Source organism: Synchiropus splendidus, chromosome 3, assembly GCF_027744825.2.
Source record: "Synchiropus splendidus isolate RoL2022-P1 chromosome 3, RoL_Sspl_1.0, whole genome shotgun sequence".
NCBI classification, from domain to species: Eukaryota; Metazoa; Chordata; class Actinopteri; order Syngnathiformes; family Callionymidae; genus Synchiropus; species Synchiropus splendidus.
In genome coordinates this window covers 18,537,566-18,564,048 of record NC_071336.1, presented here as the reverse complement: position 1 = coordinate 18,564,048, position 26,483 = coordinate 18,537,566, and the positions used below count along the sequence as shown (strand labels likewise).

Here is a 26,483-nt window from a genome sequence, read left to right as displayed (position 1 = left end):
TAATTCATCACGATCTATGTAGGTCAAGAAAGTTAACAAATGGTTTTAATGGCTTCTGTCCACTGGGCAAATCGATCAGTTTTTGTCTCCATATGTGATTGAATCAGTTAAAGAACCAATCTTCTGACACCTGACCTGCGTGTCCTTGCTAGAATTAGTCTTGGGACATTCTGTTTGTTCATGCCAGTCAAATCACCGCCCAACGCCTCCTGAATATTTTAGCAGTTGGCAGCGCACTTGTGGAACCTTCATCTGTTCTCCGTGCGCCTCAGTCTGGGGTGGCAGCCTGAAGGTCTGTTTAGATATTTCCAACTCTGAAGACTCAAAAATGCTACTGAGATCATATTGTTCATGCGCGAGAAAGTGAAACCGCATTTGTTTACTATTGTTCATATCTAAAATAGAGAAAGCAGGGAGTTATGTTTGACAAAAGCTAAAGGAAGTTGTTCAGTATCAGGGAGACGCTATTAATCGCTGCGTCAGACAAAAAAGTAGTGCAGTGCAGGTGAGCTAGACATGCTAGTCCTTGTCTTTCTTCCTTCATGGATTTTATTGGTCGGCCATCTTGCCTTCAGCCATCGAGAGTGGGAAAAACCTGCACAGTAACCAAGACACCGAAGAGTAGGCTCATTGTTTAGTGTCCGTACTTAACCTTGTGACGGTCGGTCCGTCACGTACGCGCACCGCTTGTGTTCCACTACATCAATTCACACAAGACAGTCTCTGTATGTCACACTTGTGGCAGTGGTTCAATTGTCTTAGGGGTTCTTCATATGCTAAGTACACTTCACGTGTACATGCTACTTGTGACAGCTGGTGAAATGAATACCTGGTCCATCGAGTCCCCTCTTCAGAAAAGACCTTGACAACAGTCAACGTGGCTGTTGGTGGTCCTTCACGTGTGGTAAGATGATTCAACATCCATTAATCTGCTGCAGCCACACAGTAAATGACCTCCAACAATTTAAATAAATGGCAGCTTGGTTCAATGAAATTGAGGCTGACTGGTATGATGGAGAGAAAAGTAAGTTGTTTTGACTTCATTAAAAGTGATGTGCTCATGTTAAAAGATGATTAAACACATGACTTTATGACTTAACTACAGTATGAGAAGTGTCAATGCTGGAATGTTTACATTCGTCGTCTGAGAATACAACTCCTCTTCCGTATCTGAGGTACAAAGTTATTGAGTTATTGAGCATCAAATATCGAGTAAATTCAGAAACAACGTCGGGAAACACTATATAAGACTATTAAAGCAAAAATAAGAGGCACGTTCTATTAGCAAACAAGCACGACTGAAGACGATAATCTCACATCATGTGACAGGCAGCGATGCTTCGGCTCCGTTTGTGCCACTGTCATGAACCTACTCCCAACATCTTCAGGGATTCTCGGCGTTTAACAGACAAAAGACTGCAGTGAGGTTATGCGAGGTAACTTTCACGCCCCATGACGAGGGAACACTTCTCATCTACATCATGATTAGCTCTGAATATAAATGAATTTTCCCTCCATGCGCTCAAATATGCATCAGCAGCCATGACATTAATCCAGAGTACTGACCTTATCTTACTGGCTGCTGTACATTTGGGGTTATTCCAGTGCACTCCAGCCTCCCGACTTGGCCTCGGTTCGCCCCATATGTTCTCACGTCACCTCAAAGTAGGTTAAACAATGCCGCTGCCTAACTTTCAGTGGTCTTTAGCACCCCCTGCTGGAGAAAGACTGGGATGGCGAGAGCCCTCAACTACATTCTGCTATGGGCTTGTCCTGTCTGGTCTCCAAAAATGCAGTTCCCCCCTGCTGTTTTTGGACTTGACAGCATATCAGATGATATGCTCGACTAATAGAAAGAAGATGGCGGACTTGTGAGCTCAGATCCACTCTTAAAAAGTTCTTAAGAAGTGAGCAAAGAAAGCTAGTTCGCCACCAGACTCAGTTCAGGTGGACCAGAGGAGACTTGTGACTTCAACACGTGTCTTGCCTCACGTGTGTCATATTGGTTTGTGAAAATAAATAAATAAATGTCATTTAATAGTCCTGTCCCATCATGCTCACGACTGAAGCCAGTCAACAGGGACTTTGCAGGAGTGTGTTCTTGGCGGCTCTCTGCCAGTTATGGCGGGTGAGTCTCCATGCAAGCCTTGCCCCATCCAGCCGCAGCACCTCCCTCCTAACAGCTGGCTGCATGCGTGCATAAAACACAGAAAAGGCCAGTAAACTTCCACTAATAACAGCGCACAGCTCGCAGGCTGAGGCGGCACATTGCCTATTCCCTTTCATCACTGCAGAGCCTCCGAGACAGAGACAGGAGTGGAGGTTTGAAGGCAGAGATGAGGCTTGTAGTCAGAGGAGGGGCCGGGGAGGGGGAGACAACCAGGCTGAATCTCTCAGTTTTTCGCCCCAGGGGTGTGTGCTGCTGCTGTTGCTCCCTTTGTCTGAAGACTGATTAGCAGAAACCAAGACGAAAGAGAGGAAATATGAATTGCGTGAGCTGACAAAAGGAGCCTTTGTCTCAGCTCGCTGGCATTATTATGAGAGCTAGTTCCAGGTAATGTGGTGGGATAAAGATGTCTTTAAGCTGAAATCACAAAAAGTAAAATTATCTGTTACGAAACAAAGAGATCCATGTGAGATTGACTCGTTCAGATGAACAGTCAATGTTCAGGAGTTTTCGATGGAGTCATGTAGAAATAAGATGAGCAAATGTGTTTAGATAGGAATTACCGTTGGATAGAATCATATACTGTAGAATGACAGAATGTTTGCAGCAGTTGTGTGGTGCTGTGCGTGGTGAACTTGTATCGATATACTTGTGGGTTCCAAAGTCTTGGAAACACACCTCCTTGTGGGGACCTATTTCGATTTGGGAGTATTTGTGGGGACCCTTTGCCAGTCCCAATGAGGTTAAACCTCACTTTGAGGATTGTATATTATTAAGCACGTGTGCTTTTCTGTGTAGTTTTTGCACAGCAAAATAAAAGTGTGGAAATGCTGAATTTTGTATTTATTTGAATTCAAATAAGTGAATATATTATGCAGTTTAGCTGCTAATTATATGAATCATACCACTGAGCAAATAAATATAGTTATAATGGCAATTTTTTTTATTTTAAAGTTAATATATCTATGTGAGAACCTGTATGACTTTTTAATCAACAGAGTGAGGACATTTTTGTAAAGTGAATTTTGGCCAGGCCTCACTTTGTGATGCCTCATTTTGAGGGTTAAAACGACAAAATAGCTGGGTTATTATAAATGGTTTTTATTTTGGTTAGAGACATGGTTAAGTTTAGCCGTTTGTTTTAGATGGGTAGGGTGAGAGGCGGGGGAAAGCATGATGGCAATGACGGTCCTGACCAAGATAGGAACACAAACATGGGTGAACATGTCCTTGTGAGGACCCTATGACTTTGTGGGGACATTTGGCTGGGCCCCACGGGGTTAAGCCTCAGTTTGAGGATGAAGACTTCAAAATAACAGGGCCATTATAATTAGGTTATGTTTGTTTCAGAGCCCTGGTTAAGTTTCACCATTTGTTTTGGATGGCTAGGTTCAGGTTGAGAGGCTGGTGAAAGCATTATGTCAATGAGGAACATCACAATGTCCCCACAAGGATGCAAATACAATGTGTGTGTGTGTGTGCATGTGTGTAAATTCCTTGCACACCTTGTGGGGGCCAGTTTTTGGAAACACACCTCCTTAACACTCACAATAACGAATTAAACGTCTATTACGATCAGACGTTTACTTCCATGCAAAGTAGCTAAGTGGCATAGTAATGATGTCATTCGATATTTACATCATTATAATTATAACTTCCATTCCATTAAAACTCAAAATCCGTCATTTAAATAATTTCCGGATTAAAAAAAAAAAAAAATCAGCATGTAGCAGCATCTTTGAACTGCAAACGGTCATTGACCGAAACAGACATATGCGGTATCTGTCAATATTGAAAAACAGAAGTTAGGTAAACAGTAAAAATGCTGCGACTGCAACTTCATAATTATTACTTCATTTTAATTTTTTCACTGTTCCATCAACCTCGACTCGTAGCGGACTGTATATGAGAACCGATTACTCAGATTTATATCAGCTTTCCACTAGATGGCACTCTTAATATAATATTAGCTCACGTCAAGCCACGGTTACAATTGATGGTCCTTATTATTTCTATGATATTTGTCTGGCGAAACACCTTACTTTTCTTTGAATACCAATCCTGACTAAAATAGTAATGACGTGAGAAACCCTCCGAAGGGATTAATAGTCATTTCAGTCCACCGCATGTGTTGATCTTGGTGTTAAGAGTTGTCAGCAAAGATCAGAAGCGGCCCCCTGCTTGCGTTTAACCTTTTGAGGTCATGAGAACTTGAAATTCCTCGGTGGAGACGAACCCCCACACTTGTTTCCCGCCTGCTAAAGACCCATGCTGCCACAAACACCAGCCAGTCTAATTTTAGCGCAGAGATTAGAGCTTCATTTTATGACTTCACGTGTTTGAGTAAAGACATACATTCAACTGTAGTACAATTTGTTGAATAGTTCTAACCTCACAGTACTTCCGTTTGTATTCCTGATGTTAGCAAAATTAAAAAAAAAATACACATCATAGTTGATGGTGGTTATGTTGAAATGGCAAGTTGTGGCCCTAACCTACTAAGTTATAAAGACATCATCCACACTGTATGATGTTTTTACAAACTATTCTCTGAGATGTACCTTATAATACTCAGTAAACATTGTTATAATTTGTCATCCATGGTTCTGAAATTTTTTTCATCTTCTATAAAGCCTCATGAATGCATTATATCAATGTATTTTGAATGTATGAACAATGCATTAAAGATGAAACTTTAGTGTGAGGTGGAAATAAATGTCTTTATATTCACAACCATTGTCCGTCTAATTTTCATCATGTTGTGCCATTGGACAGCAACAGGCTGTGGCAATGTGGGAACAACTGACGTGGGATGGAGTGTGTGTCCTCAAAATCAGTTTTTGTTTGTCCACATTTATTAAGCTAAAGTTATTCTTATTTTATCCTTGTTGAAATCAAATTGTGGATTTCATTTTAAACTGACAGATTTCCTCACATCACACCCAGGGATCATATAAAACACTTGAAACAAATGGCTGCACTGGATTCAGAGTAAGCAGACATGAGGAATCTCTTAAACATTTATAGCTATCACAGGACAATTTACAAGCTCGTAGAATAGCCACGGTAACACAAATGAAAGTGGACTTTGGTCAGTGTCGGTCTTGTGATGCTGCGGAAGTGTTTCTCTGATCAGCGGCAGTTGAGGACACCGACCCACATCTCTCAGGTAACCACTCAATTTCAACTATTTAAACACCTCAGAGACTGAAGACACTGCAGTGGGCATGAGAATAAGTGGACCATGTTACATGTTTTATTAGCTGAGTTGGTGGAGAAAAGCGCTCGGTACAGGGACATTGTGAAACCATGATTTGCCTTATGGAATATATGATTTCAACTTCCTGATATTGTCTGACGCCCAGTTCACCATAGCAGCCAGCCTTAAACATCACCTTTATATCTTTACTGTTCATCTGTGTAATAAAGGCGCGCGCTTGGTGGTATAGATATGGCTGCGGCAGCATCAAAGTAACAAGGTTGCAGGTTGGAATTCCAACCTGAGGCAACTTGAGGCAGTGGTTTCATTGAGGTTGCCGATATATTAGAGCACAAACAACAGTGGCGTATTTAGTAGTGAGTCGTAAGGAAGCAGCAGTGCTCTGTGACAGACTGGTGTCCTCTGCCTCCTGCACTGTGTAGCTGGGATGGGCTTCAGACCCCATTCAGGGAGTGAGAAGAAAGACAGCTGACAGCTAAATTCTTTCACAAGGTATCATTTCAACACACACTGTATATGAGCAGTTATCTGGACTGACCATGTTGATTTCTTTTTTTCCCGCTTAGTCTGTTAAACGCTCTTTTAGTACCTCATTTTAAAGTTAGGGTTGGTCCCATGGTTGCATTTATGGTTTTCAGTAATTACAGTAATGAAGGCTCAAGTGAGCTCCTTAATTCTGTCGCACTATTAGCAACGTTTGCATTTACACTGCAGTGCAGTAATGGAAGCGCAGAGCAGCCTTCGACGCACCCAGTCGCAGTGGAGTGTCCCCACATCACCCGACAAGCCCGCCAAGACAGACATGAGGTTGCCGGACAAAAAAGCCTCCGTTTCTCAGCTGATCGCAAGGTTGAAGGATCCACACTGTCGGCACCTTCTTTATGGTTTGATGACAATTGGTAGATGATTAATATGCCAGCCTTGTACATTCCAGGTATCAAATTACTCCAGGTGGAAGCGCTTCTAGCCAAACCTCTTCTGGAGATAGTGACGCGAAGGTCCACAAAGTGGTGAATGAGGTGACCTTTGTCTTTTGAAGTTGTGTTTTATGAGGTGAAATGTACAGCTGCTGACACAAGCAAAATGCATCCTGCAATCCTGTGCATTTTGTAACCTCAGGTAGCAGTTGAGCGTAAACTCGGAGGAAAACTGGGAGAGAGTAAAAAGACTAAAGCGGATTCCTCGACGAGAAGAAGTGAGGAATCCCAAGCTTCCTCTGTCAAAAGCAGTCTGACCCGCAGTAAATCAATGGGGAGTCTTAATAACAACACCGGCTCCATCAAGGCCCTGAGGGCTCTGTTCGAGCCAGTGGGTGCTGTGGATAACAACTGGGGAAGGAGTTTTAGCACCACACACCTTGCATCCCCTGCCAAAGAGGCCAAATCAGTTGTGGTTAACGGAGATGAAAGTGTTCCACAGAAACACCAGCACCATAACAAAGCTGATGTTTCCGTTAAGAACAAGAAAACGCTTGGAAAAGAAGAGAAAGAAGCTGAAAAGGCGAGTCATGCCATTGATTCTGGCCCGACAGTGAAATCAACATGCCAAATTGACAGTGACTGTCTTTTTCCAGGAAGTCAAACTGACACGGAGGGAGAGGAGTAAAACAATAGGGGGCATTGATATAGCAAAGATTGGTGGTGAGTATACAATGAACCAAAGTTCTGATGATGATGAGCCCAGAAAAAAAAACAAAAACAGATCAACATAGTAGAAGTGTTACATGTTGTGTTACATGTGAGATGTTTGGCATTGCCATTCCACACATGCATTTCATTCATCACACAGCTGTTTACAATTCCTGGTACAGTTGTGTAATGAATCATCGAGCACATTTTGATAATTTAAAAAAATGCAAAAACTCTAAATAGACTATTTTTGACATATAACAGAAACGAGAAAGGTCAAATGACTTGATAAAAAACACACAATGGAGGAAATAAGAAGTAAACAGGACATTCCCTAGAAAGCCTGCTGAGTCTGGAGCGATGGGGCAATGAGACTGAAACACAAGATGAAATGGAAATAGATACCGTGGTGGTGACTTTGCAGGCAGCGGTGATTGACTCGCACTGGTGTGACTCCGACAGAAACACTCTTTAGACAGGACAGAAATAGCCGCTGTGTTGGCGGTCCGGAATAAGCACCAGGAGGGTGACGGGGTCAGCTGTTAGTAGGGCAGGCGGGACACCGAGGGAGAGGGACGCCCTGAAGCCGAAAAGACACAACAAAAGAGGGTTTTCAAAGCGAGAGACGGCAAGCAGGATTAAACAGAGCGGGAATCAGTTTTCTGTGAGTAAATGTTTACATTTCAGTGGCTAAGAGTGAAAGTCTGTTAACTTAACATTTTTGTTACGCAGTTTATCCAGTTATCTGACCACGATAAATTCAGAAGCGTGAAAAGAAAAGCATGCCTAATTTATAATCGTAAACCGAATAAAACATCCTGCCAATACGCTCCATACATATTGGGGCAGTCTTGGAAACATGAATCATACGTGTGTTACCACGAACATCCTTTCAACCATGAGAATTGATGACCTCTATTCTTAATGCTTAGTCACCTACAGTGCCGCTGCAGTCACTTCCCTGCTTCTTTCAGTCAGTATGTGTGTCAGTGGCATCAAGTATCCACTGGGGTATTAATAACTACACTACGCGGCAGCTGAACAATGTAATTGCCTACACTGCAGGTGAAAGAAAATCTAAATGTATATATAAAGTGGAAGCTGAAGTCTGCTCAGGTCTGCAAATCTCACACTGAGATATGATTTGGTGTCTCTGCAGAGGACAAGAGGAGGTTGACCACGGACTTCAGTCACAGCTTTCCAAAACAAAATCTGAGCGTGTCTGTCAAAGCTATATCTGCACTGTTTATGTCCAAGGTGGAGCAGCAAGAGTCAAATCTAACACCAGTCAAACAGGTAGGTCCATTAAATACCTCGACGCACTTGTGTGTGAAACAGGTGTTTTCAGTTTTGTATGCGAATGAGAATTTTCAGACATGCACATCTAACACTGATCATGACGTCACCCATCACTCTTTACCTGATGGATTTAATGGGTCTTGAGTCCCATTCAGTGCAAATTTTCCAAGCCAGTATGGTGCTCTCCAAAGGTTAACTTTAATGACTCAGCGTTTTCTGTCATTTTAGCTAAATGTAATTCCTCATAAGGAATTTTGAAAAATATTTCAAAATTTTAAGTGCCTACGCTGAGTTAAATATTACTTGAAGCAGAGAAAAGAGCCAGAAACACAAAGACACAGGCACCAAAGGAGTAGATTTTCCTACACTTCCCTTTGTATCTCTTAAACAGAGGAATTCAAATATTGCTTTGCTTCCATGCAGGCTGAAGAGCCATCACCTCAACCAGTCAAAAAGGTGTCAAAAGTAAAGGTAAGGCAGAGTCTTCAATTTCATGGTGTTTGCGACTGATTGTTTGAAATCCATGAGCCTTGCTTTTGGATTTGAACTTGACCTCTAAATTGAGTGACTGTCTCCACTAACAGACATTTCAGATGAAGCGTTGTAAGAGGCTGATGAAATGTGGCCACTTTTGGATGTTTCAATTTGAGCTGAATGTAAATATATTATGTGAGAACATCTATTGTCGCTTTGCTGACTTGTGATATTTAACAATCTTCTGGTTGTGTTGCTGCTTTGGAGTTCCACTAACAAACTGCACATGGGAATCAATTCAACGGATCTTTGGGAAGTGATCCAGATTGCTTCCTTAAGCAAAGGCATGTCTGAACACCCTGCCGCATGATATTTTTATTACATTTGCATAAATACGCAAGAACGCATCAATGACAAGAGTGTTACTTTGTCCCTCAAAGATGGCTGAAGACACCCGACAAAAGACTGATGAGCGCAGTCTGTCTCATTCATCTCGATTCGAGTTCAGTCATGAAGACTGTCATGGCTCCCAAGGCCATCAAGTCGTAGCATCACCGCCATCCAAGGAAATCTTGCATCAGCAAAGGCAAAAATGTGAGCTGAGGAGACTCCTCAAGCACACGCATCCAGAGCTGAGGATGTCAGACAAAGAAGTTGGTGAGGAGCTAGCAGAGGTCCTGAACACAGAGACGGCTGCAACAGCTGCGGAAAGTGATTACGAGGGAGACGTTCTCTCAAAAAGACTGATATTTGAGAGCTGTGCCCAGACTAGTAAAGTGTCACCTTGCCCTCACAAGACACACGTGGGTCAGGAGACAGAAAGAGGGCAAGTCTCCAGCCCTGCAGCTGTGCTCGGAAAGCCAGAAGAGAAGACCTGTGTTGGAGCAAATGAGGCGACTGAGGAAGAGAATGAGAGGATAGATCTCCATAAAGTCAGAATGATTTTTGAAAGTCAGTCACTTGATACAATTTCCAAGAGTGTTGTCCAACAACAAACGCAGGCAGCTTCTGTGGCCAAGAGGCCAGTGGAGCCCTCCGGGCAACATCAAGATGCAGGTTGGAGTAATGATGATGACGACTGTTGGAACGACACAGAAGCTTCTGCGGTTGTCAATACCGATGTTGCAGTGGCTCCACAGAACAAATCATCTTTTCTCCAAAACAACCCTTTTATCTCAAAGAACATAGAAAAAGAGTATTCCAATGAGCTGACAGGGAAATCCCAAATCCCAGCGAGGGACAACGATGCCACCAGCGACTGTGTGATAGCAAACGTCAAGGACAGAGCCCAACTGTTCGAATCGATGCCTTTTGACAAAATCCAACACCAGAACAAAGACGAAATTGAGATGATGGTGGAGATAATAAAAGAGTCGCTGGACCGTCTCTACCATGCGAATGCCTTGCATTCCAAAGGCTCGATCATCGAGGTGCATGAGACCATGATTGCTAAAAAAGCCGAATTTGTACTCTCAGAGTGCGGGCCGGTGGTTTCCAATGACGAAGTGTGCGAAGGAAACTCCCAAAACTTCATACTACACCTGCTCCCCAGAGCTAACCTAGAACCGCGTATTAGTTACCTGAAGGAGGACAGCAAAGGAAACATGTTGGTCACCAAGCTGATGGTGCCAGTTCACCACCAGCAAATCATGTCCAGTCAGGAAACCGAATTCAAAACCGCCAGTCTTGTACAGCTGGTTGAGGACATTCTCTGTCAAGACAACTCTCTCAGGAAAGGAGTGCTTATCCAGGATAGCTTGAACTCCAGTGCTAATGTCACCGTTTACTCTCTCTACAGTTATGCTAATAGAGATGATGTGAGAAGTTATTGCCCTTTGCCAGATTCCAATGTCTCTGCTACAAGGGCAATACATAAGCCACAAAAGCAATCTGTTCAAGTAACCAGCTCTCAATCCACGGAGCCTGAAGTGGCCATCAAGGGGAATGTGAAACTGTTCAAGAGTTGTATTGAGAAAGGAGATCTTGAGTATCTGAAAACCCTGCAGACTGATACAGAATCTGGGGAACACACTGCACAGCAAAACACGGATCACACAAATGAAATTCCAACAGAGCATCAAGTGGATCTGGCAGAGGATACCTCAGAATGGGCACAAGTGGATGTGAAGAGGCTAAAAAGTATGTTCAATGGCGATTCAAAACCAACCCCGGAGAAGAGCACATTCAAGGTGAATTCATTCAAGTCGACAGCTCATCAGAGTGATTTCAGTTGTGCCAGTGTTCCAATCGAAAAGGGGCAATCCTCTCATGAGGATGGAGTTGGGCTCAATTCCCCTCAGGGGGACACAGAGGACTCAAACGTAGCTCCCTGCTTTCCTATTCCAATGGATGACCAGATCCACCAAGCTGAATTGGTGCAGGTGGTAGATGAAGCTGACGAAATTATGAACCTCCAAACTGCGATCCAGAATCTACAAATGGCTACGATGGAAGCCAAATCCCTTCAAACTTCAATCCAAGGAAAACATGCGGAGATCATAGAGCGAGCACCAGCTGACTTTAAACACAAGGTTATTGAAGAATCCCCTGTAGCATTACCAAAACCAGAGGCCAGTGCCAGCATCTTGCCAGAACATAAAGAGAATCATTCTGAAAATTATATATCGGATGAGTCAATGTCAGCAAAAGGCACAACCCATGAAACTTCAGTTGTATCTCCAAACATTTCTGCAGTAAACGACCTGCCACACGATAATGAAGAACCAGAATTACAAGGGAAACTGAAGGCAGCTCTGGAATCCTTGGAGAAATCCAATATTAATGTCACCCGAGGAGATTTTAAAGCAGCAATGCTGTACCGCAACTCTCCAAGAGCAACCAAGGAGAGATTACAAAATGTAGCGACAGATGCAGAAACAGTTAGCAAAGATGAAGCATCAGCAAATACTGAGTCAAAGCGAGCAAATTCAACCGCAAATGATTTACAGAGCCAGAAAGAAATAGAGACAACGGATGATCTGACGAAAAGTGGATCCGTACAGAAATGTCAGCGCTTGGTTGGTCCCAAACCAACCATTCCTCCTAAACCTGCACGTTTGATTGTCAAGTCAACCAGCAAGGAGAACAAGGATGAAAACAAAGAAAATCATTTGGATCCAAAAACAGATAAAACACAGGAAGCACTGATAAACTCTGAGGGTGAGATTGGTCAAACAGCCAGTGAGAGCGAAAAACAACAAACCAAAGACGTAGTCATGGGACAGCAATGTCAAACCTCTGCTGCAGCTTCACATGTGTCAGAGGCTTTGAACGACGGGACCGAGGAACCTATTTTAGACGGTAAACTTCGAGCAGCTCTAGATTCCCTCCAGAAGTCCAACATAAATGTGACGAGGGGGGATTTTAAAGCTGCGATGATATACCGCAACTCTTCAAAAGCGGCCATGGATAGAGCTCAAATTGTGAAAACAGATTCCAATGCAATTACAGTTGACATTAAAGAGTCATCAACAAAGGAGCAAACAAACCCAGATGACAGTGGCACCATCCAAAGAGAGATGGAGAGGATAAACAGAGACGTGTTAAGTGATTCTCTAGACACTTTAGTTAGTCAAGAATCAACACTGGCTTCGAATAACAGTGTGTCAGCTGACACTGAGCAGTGTGCAAATGTGAAGCAAGTGAAGGAAGAAAATACATCTCTTTATTCATCATTTGGGCCAATGGGCACAGGCACGAGGCAGGTACATGACACGATTAAACCTGAAGCGGATGTCGCTGGTGAAGAGAACGTAGCTGCCCAGGAATCCTCGCAGAATCCTCCGGAATGCGGCGCCTCTATGAAAAGTGATGAGCGCAATATTGTGATGACACCAGGTGACGCGCTCCAGGAGCCGAAGAAAGATGATCTGAGTGAAAATGATGAATGCCACCTTGATTTTAGTGAAGCCTTCAAGAAATTTGAATGTAAGAAGGCATGTTCAGTGAAGAGCTCGCCCGTGAAGCCCAAAAGAGTAAAAATTGCTCAGCCTGAAAGTCAAGAAGGAAGAGTTGGAGGTGATGTCAACAATTCTAAAATCCCTGCAATGGTAGGTGAAGAACATCCGAGAACCACCAATGAGCCGTTCAGCAGAGCAGATGAAGGCGAAGAGAAAGTGAGAATTGAGAATGGAATAAAACAAGAAGGTAAAGTTGAGTTGAGGGAAAAGAAAGCAAGACCTGAAACGGAATATGAACGTAGGCAGAGACTGTCCGTTCACATGGACGAAATTATGAGAGGGAACATCACGGCAGCCATGGAAATCTTTGACCACCTGCGAAAACAGGAGGAGCTTCAAAACATTCTGACTCGAGTTGAAGAAATTGAACAAGACACGAGTGAGGTTGATGTAAAGTCACTGCGAAGTGTGTTTGAAGATGTCCCCGAGTGGGTGGTCAACTCAGCCAAAAAGACCCCAAAGGATGTGAGAAAAGTTGAGCGAAACGGGGAAAAGAAACCAACATCGATGGATGCGCCTGAAACAAAATCTCCAATGGCACACATTTTCGGGGATCTTGAACGGGCGAGTGAAGATATTATGAATCTGAAAGAGCAAACGTTAGCTAGACTACTGGACATTGAGGAGGCCATTAAGAAAGCCCTTTACTCTGTTTCCACATTGAAGTCGGATTCTGATATCGCAGGGCTATCATGCTTGCTGAAAGAGTCCCTTGGAACGGTGCAGGGTTCTTCATCCTCTGCTAACATCAGCAAAATTAGCATCGGCTCGAGCAGAACAAAGCAAAAGTCTGCAGAAGGGAACTCCACCACACCGTCACCCTTACCTGACTCAGGTGCCAAGCGAAGACCAAGCCCCCCATCATCACCAGCTTACATTTCCATCCAGTCTGCCGCAAGAAAGAATAGCAAAGCAGATCTCGTGCCGCCTGACGTAGCAACGTGTCCGACATGTCAGCAAAGTCCACGGACAGAGCGCAAATTCCGAACAACCAAAACGCTAGAGTGCAACAGCCCAGCTCTTAACAGGAAAATAGACCAGCGAGTAGGTGGATCCAAAATCACCACACTCTCTCCTCTTAATCCAAAAAGAGAATTCAGCTTGCTTGAGGTGAAAACTGACCACGAGCAAAACAGAATATTTGGCACAAAAACAGTCACAGAAAACTATGAGATGACCGACCCATGTGGAAACCGGTTTTACACGTCCAAAACTTCGACCATCGTCACAACTCAGCCGGAAACCATGACCTCATCTGGTCCCATAATGATCAGTTCACCGATGACTGAGGTCACCACCTACCCTGAGCTCAGACTGCCAATTAATCAAAAACCGTGAGGGGCTTTAATAACAGTACATATCAATGCGCAACCCCAAAAAAGAAAAAAAAAAGTGAGTGTTTGGTTCTTTTTTACGTGCCAATGTGTTTCCAAGTTGTTGTGCTCACATTCTCAGCTGTACCTGTTGATTTGAAGATTTGATGATTTGAAATTAAATAAGTGATTTTGGTTCTAAACTGTGTCTCTCTCATGTTTATCACCAGTTCCAACCAACTAACCAAGAGACATGCTATGCCTGTTTGAAGCCTGTTTATCCGATGGAAAGAATTAGCACGGACAAATTCATTTTTCATAAAAGCTGCTTCTGCTGTAAGCAATGCAAGAAAACGCTCAGGTGAGACGGCAACAAATCAAGTCATATATATATATATATATATATATATATATATGATCACACACCTTAAACAACCATAAACATCGTAGGTTTGTGCTCAACCTCTCAACCTGATGTTCTGCATTATCAATTCATCCAATAATAATAATAATAATAATAATAATAATAATAATGGGCTGAAGAACATGTCCAGAACATCTCCCTTAAGAGGTGTCTAGGCCGGATGCCCGAACCACCTCAACTCCTAAGCCTAAGGACTGAAGCTTTTGTCTGTGTAAATCCCAGCGCCCATCCTTCCCTCACTCGTGACCAAGTCCCCACGACACTTGCACGTCCGTCCTGGATAGACATACTGTTAACTGCGATCAGTTTTGTAGTCGTTTCACTGCAGATTGTTGCTGCTTCTGATGAATTCTCTACAATCAGAAAAATGTTATTTAGAACAATATCTTGAAAATTTAACTGGATGCAAATGTAAATTGTGTCACACCTAAAAGTGTATTTGCATGATTACTAACACTTTGTGCTCATTTGTAGCGTTTTTAACTTTGCTCCGTTGCAAGGAGAATATTACTGTGTGTTTCACTACAAACAACTATACAGAAGAACAGGAAACAGCCATCGGATGACTGCTAAGTCAAGGAGTGAGCAATGAAGTGAGTATCAAGGAAGCATTGAGAGTTCACATTACATGGCTCCATCACTGATGATGTGTGTTTTATTTTTAGCCTGGGAGGAGGTGTCCGTGACAACACACACCAGGCCTGTGTTGTGTGAGAAATATTCAAGGATCACTTCACTGGACATGTGGAAATAAAACAAAAGATGTATAACAGAGCAGCTAAATTTACTACCAATCTTCCACTGAAAATATATAGATAATATATATAGATGAAATGTGTATTGTGATTGCCATAAATTAGTAATGTAAAAGGATTTTTTTTAAGTACTGTATGTCAAGCTTTTTAGATTGTTTTTTAAAATGATGTTCATCAACAGTTTATATATATATATATGAATTCCTATACTACTTTTGATACATTGAATTTTCCATTATTTTGGTGCTAACTATAACAATTGCATTATACTATACTTGAGCCTGCCAACCCAATGTTTTATGTTTACAAATAAAAAAAAGTATAAAATAATAAAATTATAATTTTGAACTGTCAAGACAAAATTAAAACAGATCTAAACAGTGTTGTTTGTTCAGCCGCGTGGATTAGTCATGAAAGTCGATATCCATAGTCGCATCACATTCATAAAAGAACTGTAATCTACAGTGCAAGTAAGCAACACAACTGTCTTTAGGCACCAGCAACAGTTAAAATGATAATTCCATGTTTATTGGTGAGACCTTCCAGTTTTCATCTGTAGCATTAGCTTAGAATTGGCTTGAAGCGGGTTTTCAATGCATTTTCCATCATAACTGTGTGTGTGCAGTGCATGTCAGAGTCTTCTTAAAGTGTATGCGATCTATCATATGACTTTTACATGCAACAATACTTGAGATGGGCATGAATCTGAAATTTCAATAACTGCCACTAGAGGCAGTGTAATCTAGTGAATGGCAGAATGTTTGTCTCTCTGAACTGAAGGTCTGCTTGGCACACAAACCCAATAATGTTATGACTTGAGTTGTATGCAGTGTATCTGTAACTAAGAAGCTGTGTGATGTAATGGTCAGACAAATGTCATGTAATTTGCTATGAAACTGCAATGTAACAGAGGATTGAAATAAACATTTGTTCATATTGCACAACCAATCTTTATTTGAAACGATGTTATTCATGATGAACAATAATTTCAACATCTAATAACTAAGATTAAAGATAATCTATGTGCATAACCTCACACACACCAGGTGTTAAACGTCCTTTAATGGAGCTTTGCAGTGGCTTGAGAGCAGAACAAGCGAGGAACCTCTCTACTGGACGCACAAAAGCGCTCCATCTCCAGTCCTCAGCTTTAGCCGTCAGGCCTGCATGTCTCAGTCACAAACTTTGGAATGCTGCCTTGAGGACTTCTTCCTATGGCTGTCAACTCCAGGATGAAAACTCGTCCACAGGACCAGGACCAGGTTCAAGACTGGGAACAGGTATGTCAGGTGAGAAGGCCAGCTTGACTTAAGTCCACCAATCCTGGGCAGCATTTAACCCTTTGGTTTTTTCACTGAAATATTCCACCCTGATATCACAGTGTCAAATAATTCCCTAGTGGCAATGTGGATTTGCCCCAGTATATCCCAGTAGCACTCCTAATCTAGGGACTGTGGGACTCACTGAGGGTCATTTCAATACTTGCTTTGGCATATTGCATTAAGTTGCTTCAGGTTCCCTTGGAGAGGAGTGCCAGAGGCAGAATCCTGCTCGAGTCGGTCCACTAATGTGCAGCTTTATATTGCACGAATGGCCAAGACGTCCAATAGGCATCGAGGATTGTTGGTATCAGCTCTTTACTTATATGCCCATTTGATTATAACTTGGAGTTTGTCCATCAGGCACCTGGAGCATGCGCTAGTTGCTGTTATCATCATCATGTTAGCCACAAACTGCCTGATGGTGGTTGATACAGCTCGTTCTTCAGATGAACCTTCTATCACTCACCCGCTGGCCAGGTATAATCTATCTATTTATTGACAGTTACATGTCAACTTTTTTATTTAATTTATCATCTTTATTTTTGTGATTTAACTATATATGTTACAGTTAAATCACATAATGGTTGGATGATTTTGGTTTAGCAAAACATAGTGATATGGTAAATGTACAGCTTGTGTCACAGACCCCTCTCCGTGTGTTCAGAATAGTTTGGTCTGCCCCCGCCTTGCTCTCTTTCTCTTCCAGGATTGGGGGTTGCACCTTCCTGCCACAGACACACACCTGAACCCAATCTTGCAATCTTCCTGCATGACATTTAAATGCCGTTCAGGAGACAGTCGGCGTCAGTTCGTCACTTGGTAGGACCCTGTGTGATTTGTCTGGACAGCTAAAAGATTCTTCTGTGGACCATGGTCACTTCTGCCATGCGCTTTCAGTTAGTGAGTTTTTCTGATTGATTTCTTTGTTTTTTTTCCAGTGTGTCTGTGCCTGATTTCCTGGTTCCTCTTCCCCCAATCCTGTGGACTGGCTCTCTCTGGACTGAATACGCGCTCATGGATGCTCACTAACTTTCCGGCTCTTTTGAAGGCTCTCAAGGACGCTTACCGTATTCTGTAGTTTTTCTATATTTGTTAGTTTAGATTTTGTCGCCATCCAGTGTAGTTTTTCCAGAGTGCATTTGTTTTGTCCGTCTCCATTAGGTAACTGTTAGAGTATTCTTGTTTGTTTTCTGTATTTTTGATCCTCCTTCTTGAGTGGAAGTTGAGTAGGTTTTGTTTTCTCTTTGTTTTTTCTTTCGGTTTTCTTATTTTTATACTCCTTCTAGTGAGTTTCATTAAACTGCTGAACTCCATCTCCACTCTCGGTCCGCTGCATGTGGGTCTCCCGTTTTAAGTTCTTTACAGCTTGTTTCATTCACATATGTAACATAAGAATATTCAAGTTCCTTGTACAACAAAAAATATTACTATTAAAAAGCAACTATAAGCAAGATACAGAGACTTAATCTAGTCCCCCACACTCATAAATTGTCCGGCAGCTGTGTGGGAGTTGCATAGCGGTGTCTGAGTGCATTGCTCATGGGGCTCCACCCCTGGGTCTGTCACGAACTCTGTCCATTGTTCTGTGCCTTTCTACTAGTCTACTCATGACGCCAAGTTCACAGGCAACCTGCCCCCAACACAAAGGCGTGCGATAGCAAGGTGGCGCCACTTGTCCGTCAAGTGATGTCATGTAAGGTGCATCATATACAGTGAGATGGTTACATGGAAAACAAAGACGTGTGCCTACCACCTTAATACCATTTCCTCTGTATCACAAAAATCACTGAGGTGCGACAAACACTCTGCATATGAAATCCACTGAGGACCTCACAATATACCTAACTTATAGGGAGTGGTGTATGTCACAATGTGATCTCAGTCAGCACTTGATGATATGCAGCTCATAGCGTTTATTACCTTTAACCAAGACACTTTGCTCTTGACATGTGAGAACTTTGGGGTGTGAGGCTTCAGTTCTCAGCGCTTGTGAGAATTCCTGTACTGTACATTGCAATGCTGCATGTTTTTGCTTGAAAAGTGATGACTGAGTGCCCAAGGTTCTTCATTTATTACACTTCAGGAAATTGAATGGTACTCTTACATGCTCTTCCCTCAGTTACCTGTACATTCATAATATAAAATCGTGAGGATTATTTAGTTGTAATACAGAAATTTCTCCACAAGACAACTGACACGGAAAAGAGACGAGTCAAAACACATATCTGTATCTAGTGATAATGTTTGTTAAAATGCGCAAAACATGGCAAATTGGAAATATTGATATAATATCTAATATTCAATAACAAATCGATATTAGATATTACAGGACATCAAACCCTGGAGTGCGCGCTCCAGCCTTGGAGGTGTCGAGGAGCATCTCCCGTGAGGTTTTGCACCTCAATATGAAGAAAAAACAGTCGGTAAATGTAGCCAACGGGACACGTCTGCATACAGAGGCTGCGTTATACACAAAAACAAAGCGCGTTGAGGGTCAGCTGATCGGTCCGCGCACGTTATGTTTTTTCCGTCTTTTTCGGGAGGGTTCCAGTTTTGGATTTTCTTTCAAAATCCGAAGCAAAAAAATCTAAAATTTTTTGTTTGAACTCTGATTTGTTCGAATTCTGGGACGTTCGAAAACCAAGGTACCAGTGTATTTATTTATTGACTGTTACATGTCAACTTTCAAGTAGCATTTAATTTATTATCTTTTAATTTTTTTGTGTGATTTAGCTGTATACGTTACAGTTAAATCACATAGTAATGATGGGTGATTTTGGTTTAGTTACAGCAAAACATAGTAATATGGTAAATGTACAGCTTGTTTCATCCAGATATGTAACATTAGAATATTCAAGTTCCTTGTGCAACAAAAATATTACTATAAAAAGCAATTATAAGCAAGATACCTAGATGAATACAGAGACTTAATACTATTTTGATGACAGAGTTCAACAGAGAGGCACTTGGTTGAAAGCATCAGAACAGATCCAGTTGTCCTTGTGGCCTAAAATTTGGTCTGCTTAGTGAGCTTTCCGTCTGTTGCTGGAGGTTTCATCACAGCACCTTCATCCTCTGGTGGTCTGCAACATGAAAAAAATATTTATGAGGATTCCAGGGTTGGGTGAAATATAATCAGGATTTATGAATCTTAGTAGGACTTACAAGTCTTCAGCGTGATCCTGCATTTGAGTGTTGCGCGTCTCAGGCAGAAACAGGCACAGAACCGCAGCAGTGATTGGAACGATTCCATAGATCAACATGGGGATCGTTTCATGAAATATGACCAGAAGTTTGGTCAACGGAGCCAGAATTCCAGCCACTCGAGCAAAAGTGGAGTTTAGACCGACACCACTCTGTCTGTCAGTACGAGAAACACCACTTCATTACCTTTAGTTTTCAGAAGGTTTCCCATTTTCACCCTCAAGAATCCCCACACTACCTCACGTTGGTGGGGTACAGCTCAGCGGTGTAAACGTAGACTATTGCAAAACAGCCTGTTGCAGAAAAATTCCCCAAAACAGCAACAACGGTTATCACAAGAGGGAGATCTGATGGAGAGAATCATACATCTTAGAGGGTTTGAAACATCCGAAGTCTGCCTCTCTTTGACCTGGGGCAGAGTCTGTAGTGTGAAAGCCCCCTCAATGAGAAAAGAAAGTACGACAAGTCATTCCTGGAAAGGAACGATGGATTATACAGTATCTATAGTGGCAGGAGACTTTAGTGGCCAAGGGATGCTCACGCAAGAATGGCGAGAACATACAGTTCCAACATTTCAAACTCCCATAAAGCGCTGTTTCAAGCTGGAATCAAGAATACACTACCTTTTGGAATTGCAAGTGTTGCAAGGCAAGCTAGGCCTGCAAACAAGAGCAACCCTGCCAGAGAACGCCTCCTTCCAATGTAGTTCATCAGAGACAGGACTCCCAAACGGGCAGGAAACTCTACCAAACCGAAGATGAACTGAGTGAGGTAGATGCTCAGACCAAATCCACCCACGTTCAGGTTGAGTCCATAGTAGACCAGACTAGTTCCAAACCTGTCATCAGAGGAGAGATCTGTATCGTGGTACTTGATACCATGACTCAGAATAAACTCACCACTGGTAGCTCATGATGAGGGCACGTTTCCTCAGAGATGATATTCTCATGATGTCGATCATGGTGCCTTTTTTAGGCTTGCACTCACAGTCAAGCTAGAAGGGGGCGGTTTGTAGAATTACATGATGAGATTCTTCATCTGTGGTTGCAGCCTCACCTTCTCCAGGAGATGATCTGGAGCTGCTCTCCCGTTGACCTTTGCTGCCCAGCGAATCATCCGTATGGCCTCCTCCTTCCTGCCCTGCGTGAGGAGCCAGCGAGCCGACTCTGGCAGAACCCTGGTGGTCAGCCACCAAAAAGGAAAGTTACTCCTGTGTTAACTGACTGAGGTATAAATAAGTGTTGAGCTGGTCTAAAAGCAGCTGACCAATAAAATATACCCAGCACGAGAGCAAGAGGACTGAAGAGAACTATCTGTAGGATCCTCCAGTTGCGGATTAAGTAGGCGATGCCAGCCAGCATCATTAGTCCAATAGGATGAAAAAGGTGGCAGATGACGGTGCACATGGCAAATTTGGAGGGTTCACTCCACTCTCCACCTTTTAAAGCAGAAGAAACATGAATTAAACCAACCTTTCGTGGGTGATGTAACCAGAGGTTCCAGTTCTGCACGGCTGAGTGCATGGAAATGGAGGAAGTTGCAAGCAATATCAGCAAAGATTTGAGGTGTTATACCCTCTTCCGAAGGGTCAACGGTACAAAATATATGTATGACAGTGTCAACTGCAACAGTCGTCTGGCATGGAAGCCAAAGCGGTTCAGTCAGTTGCGAATGGTTTATCTGGAAACTCTAGTCCCCCACACTCGTAAATTGTCCGGCAGCTGTGTGGGAGTTGCATAGCGGTGTCTGAGTGCATTGCTCATGGGGCTCCACCCCTGGGTCTGTCACGAACTCTGTCCATTGTTCTGTGCCTTTCTACTAGTCTACTCATGACGCCAAGTTCACAGGCAACCTGCCACCAACACAAAGGCGTGCGATGGCAAGGTGGCGCCACTTGTCCGTCAAGTGATGTCATGTGTTCATAGCTGAATTGAATGATGAACAGATGACATGATTTATTGACAATTACCCGCATATGTAAGGTGCATCATATACAGTGAGACCGTTACATGGAAAACAAAAAAAGACGTGTGCCTACCACCTTAATACCATTTCCTCTGTATCACAAAAATCACTGAGGTGCGACAAACACTGTACATATGAAATCCACTGAGGACCTCACAATATACCTAACTTATATGGAGTGGTGTATGTCACAATGTGATCTCAGTCAGCACTTGATGATATGCAGCTGATAGCGTTTATTACCTTTAACCAAGACACTTTGCTCTTGACATGTGAGAACTTTGGGGTGTGAGGCTTCAGTTCTCAGCGCTTGTGAGAATTCCTGTACTGTACATTGCAATGCTGCATGTTTTTGCTTGAAAAGTGATGACTGAGTGCCCAAAGTTCTTCATTTATTACACTTCAGGAAATTGAATACTACTCTTAGATACTCTTCCCTCAGTTACCTTTACATTCATAATATAAAATCGTGAGGATTATTTAGTTGTAATACAGAAATTTCTCCACAAGACAACTGACACAGAAAAGAGACGAGTCAAAACACATATCTGTATCTAGTGATAATGTTTGTTAAAATGCGCAAAACATGGCAAATTGGAAATATTATTATAATATTATATATATAATATTATGTTATAATATCTAATATTCAATAACAAATCGATAATCGATAATATCAATAGACAAAGTATCTTTTTGTCTGTCTGTGACTATGTGCTATGAAAGGCAAAGCTAGTTTGGTAAGACATATTTAATTTATCTTTACATTTGTAGACGTGAAGTGTTTTTTTTTTTTTTGGTTTTTTTTTTTTCAGTGACGTCACCGTTTTTCAGTCCATATTTCAGTACAGTGGTACCTCGGTTTTCGAGATTTTTTTTGCTTCGGATTTCGAACAAAAGCCAGAAAAAACATAACGTGCACGGACCGATCAGCTGACCCACGACGCGCTTTGTTATTGTATATAACGCAGCCTCTGTATGCAGACGTGTCCCGTTAGCTCCATTTACTGACTGTTTTTTCTTCATATTGAGGTGTAAAACCTTTCCTGTCTGGACCGTGGTAGAGTGTCACAGGGCAGGTGCCGCACTCCGGGGTTTGATGTCCTGTTGTGGGCTGGAGCTGGGACAGGGATGAGGCGAGTCTGGGTCAGAGCGTTACTTGGTTTATGACTTTATCACAGCCAAACTGCACAGAAGCGCACATTCAGAGCTGGACACGCACCGGGCACCTCTTCACTTCTGGAGAGACGTCACTCACTCGGCAACCCCTCCCACATGCAGCGGCCACACACATACACAAACAGCGCACCTGCAGCAGACACTCTATATGATTTCTTTTTCCATTCATTGTAATGGGAAAAATCAATTCAGATTTCGAACAAATAGCTTCTCGAACGGCCGTCTGGAATGGATTGTGGTCGAGAACTGAGGTACCGCTGTATATGTTTTTCTCTGAACATTCGAGCACGTATACAGGACAGTGCACGGAAGCTTGTATTGAGTGGCGAGGAAGTGAGGCTTTGGCTGTGCAGGACATGTGGGGATTATTTAGCAGTGCAGCGAGAAGCTCCTGTTCACAGCAGAGTCGACGTGGCCAGAGAGAACAAGCTTTCAGCTCTTGGCAATTGAAGTGTCTTGGACAGGGAGAGCTTATATTGATTTTCTAATGGAAATATTTGAACTCATCGAGAGTTTTGTTAAAACAGACACATATCAATGTGTTCAATAAGGGTCTACTATCATTTTGAGAGACACTCAAACCCCGTGAATTAGTTGCTCTTTTAAAAAATTATTCCACTTACCATCTCGATTGACACATTTTACTTCTGACTACTGACAAAAATAAAATTTCTGCTAAGGCATTCACCAAGCCTTTTTAACAGTAAGGACAGTGTGTGCAGGAAAAGCACCAGACCTCTGTCAACTCACCGATCACATATGAGTTGGCAAGAATGCCAGAGCTGGAGATGCCACATAAAAATTTGAGAACCATGTACACATAGAAGTTGGGTGAGAAACCAGCACAGACACCAAACAGGAACAGCGTGAGGAGTGAAAGCAAGACCACGCGGCGCCGACCAAACCTGAGGAGAGAAAGGATTGAAAATGTCGCTGTACAGCACAGGTCTCAAACTGAATCCCAAAAGGGCCATGTGGGCGCAGGTTTCCCGTCCAACCGATCAGGAAAACACACTACAACAAACCAGGTGTCAGTCATGTGCTGTTTGTTTTGCTGCCACCTGACTGGTTGACCTATATGCGCTTGCAGGGACGAAACAAAAGCCTGCACCCACACGGCCCTTCAGGGATTCAGTTTGACACCCCTGTCCTACAGTGTGAATGTTCATACCTGTCTCCCATCGGCACCACTGCCAACGCTCCAACCAGAAGCCCGGCCATGTAGATTGACTGAGATACTTCAATTAATCCATTCTGTTCGCACAGCAGGTTGAACTGAGAGCAGAAATTAACACAATATACATGAGTATTGTGATAATAACCTCATGAACAGTTGGACAATAAATATTCTTTCTGTAACCAGATATAATCTTAGTGATGGTAAGTGGAATATAGATTAATAAAAATATATTTTGACAAGAATGGATGATCTCAAAAGCAGTCTGACCCCAAACCAAATCTGGTTGTGGACTGCAGTCCTAGTTGCTGTGACTCACACCAGATCCGGTCTCTGTGCGAGACCACTGATGCATTAAAGAGTCCAATGTCCCAAGAAAAGGTTACTTATTTCAGTTCTGTTCCCTGAGATCTGTGGCGCAGCAGTGACTGTGACACTGGAAGCACAGAGCTACAGATCATCACCTAGTTTGTTTGTCATCATTCATCAGACTCACCAGACCCAAAACTTCCAGCAGAAGGGTCCAAAAACTGCCCACACAGACTTGATGTGAGTCAGCTGAAAGACACGCCTTCATTCTATTCTGACACGGCAAAACAGATTTGCCATGAGTTAGGGTTAGAGTTGCTTTCACACCGCAAGGAAAACAGTGGGTTACCAGCTCTTGGGACCTAACAACTGGCAAAACTTCTGTATTGATCATCTCCGCTGTAAAAGCTGTTCCTCCTCACCTCGGTCACCAGACTGGAGGACCCACTGGGCTTCTCAAACTCCGACCCGTTGATACACGCGGTGGTGGTGTTGAGTCCGTACTTTTCGATCCACTCCAGATCCCAATCCACCGGCGTGAACATTCTACAGCTTTCGTAGTTTCCATCTCTGTCGACCGGGATGGTGAGATTCTTCTGCCTCTCCTCTGTCAGGTTGGGCGCATGCGTCAGGATCCAGTCCGTGTTGCAGTGGTTCGGGAAAGACAGCCCCGTGAACACAGGACTCATGATATCAAAAGCCACAAACATGCTGGGGATGCATAACGCTGCAACCACGCGCTTTTGGAAGAAGCCAAACTCCCCGATCTCTTTCAGGATCTCAGCGAAGGTGCTCATGTTTGGTCCCTCGGGGTTCTGAAGTATGTTTATTGGAATCTGGAGAATTTAACTGCTGTCAGACTCATCTTGGTTAATAAAGAGTAACATCGTGTTAATGTTTAAACTCAATATAAAGAGAGTGAAGTCCAATGCTTGAGATAATTACATTTTTCTCTGACAGCCAACTTGACACAACACATGACACAGCAGTGTCACATCAATGAACGGTGTAAAACACAAATACGAGCTTTGTCCTCTCCACCCTGCTCATTCATTGTCCCTGACTGACATGAGAGACATGACCATTTCCCTCCTCTCTGCTGTGAAGGGGTTTCGCCAAGCTGGTTTAATGGCTACAAGGGCAAAGCCTCTTTGTTGCCCAGAAGCTGGTAGAAATGAGTTTCTGGATTGGAAAATTCAGGCAACGCTTTGAACTGAAAAAGGAAAGGGACGGGTGAAATGAGCATTGAAAACTCGTCTGCCAGCAACCGAGCTCGTGAACAGCCTTGTTGTTATTTATTTTATTTTATTTTATTCATGGCAATAAATTTGATTCTGATTCTGACAAAGACATCCAACCTGAAGAAGCACCTTGATTTAAAAAAATAAATAATTTTTTTTTTTTTTTTAAGTGACTGCCGCCACAGTGCTTTGGTTGTGATTGTAGAGCTGCATGCCTTACTGTGGGTGTCACTTCAATGTTTTCATTGCGTTATTGCTGAGGACAATACACGACGCCATGGTGATAAATTAACTTACACACGAGCTGCAAATAACCACATGCAGATGTGCTGAAACTGTCTTCCTACCTAGTACCTATACTATTGTCACCAAATATAGTTGTTGTCCGATCAGGTTGACAAGTGTATTTTGTAATCCAGCCTGAAGATGTTTGTGTTCTTTATGAGCAAATTCCTTTGTGTTTAATAAAAACATAGAGTTAGAATTAGATTCATTGTTTTGATGACATATTGTGTTGGTACTGTAAGTGAATATGTACCAGAATACGACACACCTCATGACAGGCAACCAAGTAATAATAATGTGATAAGCAGTGGAAACACTGCTCACTAGGAATTAGGATTTGACGTCCTCCTTACTCGCTTGCATTTTTTTATGCAGGCATTTATGCTGGACTTGTGGAGATTAAAGCAAATGAGTCTGACAAGGTGTAAGCACAGAAACAGAAACTAGTTTTGTTAAGCTTTGCAGTGGAGTCTTCTCTATGTTGTAGTTGAAAAACAAGTGAGCCAGTTGTCTGTTTTTTCTTTTTTACAAAACGACAGCGGACATATATCACGCATCTATC

General features: G+C 42.6%; 2 protein-coding genes across 4 annotated transcripts; one reads left to right on the top strand and one right to left on the bottom strand.

The window, feature by feature from the left end:
- Nucleotides 1-5,659: 5,659 nt before the first annotated feature.
- Nucleotides 5,660-16,193, top strand: LOC128756466 (xin actin-binding repeat-containing protein 1-like). Of its 3 annotated transcripts, XM_053861011.1 has the most exons (10): nucleotides 5,660-5,879; nucleotides 6,102-6,236; nucleotides 6,322-6,406; nucleotides 6,507-6,887; nucleotides 6,961-7,027; nucleotides 8,175-8,311; nucleotides 8,738-8,785; nucleotides 14,291-14,421; nucleotides 14,959-15,077; nucleotides 15,150-16,193. In XM_053861011.1, the coding sequence occupies exons 2-9, from the start codon at nucleotides 6,109-6,111 to the stop codon at nucleotides 15,074-15,076; spliced, it is 1,095 nt and encodes a 364-aa protein (XP_053716986.1). In that variant the 5' UTR covers nucleotides 5,660-5,879; nucleotides 6,102-6,108; the 3' UTR covers nucleotide 15,077; nucleotides 15,150-16,193. The 3 variants fall into 3 exon arrangements, with proteins under 3 accessions (XP_053716986.1, XP_053716984.1, XP_053716985.1); XM_053861009.1 differs by lacking the exons at nucleotides 5,660-5,879; nucleotides 6,102-6,236; nucleotides 6,322-6,406; ... (3 more) ...; nucleotides 14,959-15,077; nucleotides 15,150-16,193 and adding exons at nucleotides 7,034-7,679; nucleotides 9,229-14,283; XM_053861010.1 differs by lacking the exons at nucleotides 5,660-5,879; nucleotides 6,102-6,236; nucleotides 6,322-6,406; ... (5 more) ...; nucleotides 14,959-15,077; nucleotides 15,150-16,193 and adding exons at nucleotides 8,795-9,132; nucleotides 9,229-14,283.
- Nucleotides 16,194-19,722: 3,529 nt separating this feature from the next.
- Nucleotides 19,723-25,192, bottom strand: LOC128755969 (solute carrier family 22 member 13-like). The gene is made up of 9 exons (XM_053860085.1): nucleotides 24,818-25,192; nucleotides 24,081-24,184; nucleotides 23,660-23,814; nucleotides 21,032-21,203; nucleotides 20,822-20,942; nucleotides 20,665-20,759; nucleotides 20,389-20,603; nucleotides 20,004-20,112; nucleotides 19,723-19,921 (listed from the first exon to the last, which is right to left on the bottom strand). The coding sequence occupies exons 1-9, from the start codon at nucleotides 25,190-25,192 to the stop codon at nucleotides 19,723-19,725; spliced, it is 1,545 nt and encodes a 514-aa protein (XP_053716060.1).
- Nucleotides 25,193-26,483: the final 1,291 nt, after the last annotated feature.

Excerpts from the sequence above, each read along its gene's own strand:
- LOC128755969 (XM_053860085.1), bottom strand. The coding sequence starts at position 25,192 with ATGAGCACCTTCGCTGAGATCCTGAAAGAGATCGGGGAGTTTGGCTTC. Across the intron at positions 20,760-20,821 it reads CAGATCATCTCCTGGAGAAG|CTTGACTGTGAGTGCAAGCC; the intron begins GTGAGGCTGCAA and ends GCCCCCTTCTAG. Across the intron at positions 19,922-20,003 it reads CTGTACCCCACCAACGTGAG|ACAGAGTGGTGTCGGTCTAA; the intron begins GTAGTGTGGGGA and ends TCGTACTGACAG.
- LOC128756466 (XM_053861009.1), top strand. The coding sequence starts at position 8,264 with ATGTCCAAGGTGGAGCAGCAAGAGTCAAATCTAACACCAGTCAAACAG. Across the intron at positions 8,312-8,737 it reads ATCTAACACCAGTCAAACAG|GCTGAAGAGCCATCACCTCA; the intron begins GTAGGTCCATTA and ends GCTTCCATGCAG. Across the intron at positions 8,786-9,228 it reads AAAAGGTGTCAAAAGTAAAG|ATGGCTGAAGACACCCGACA; the intron begins GTAAGGCAGAGT and ends TGTCCCTCAAAG.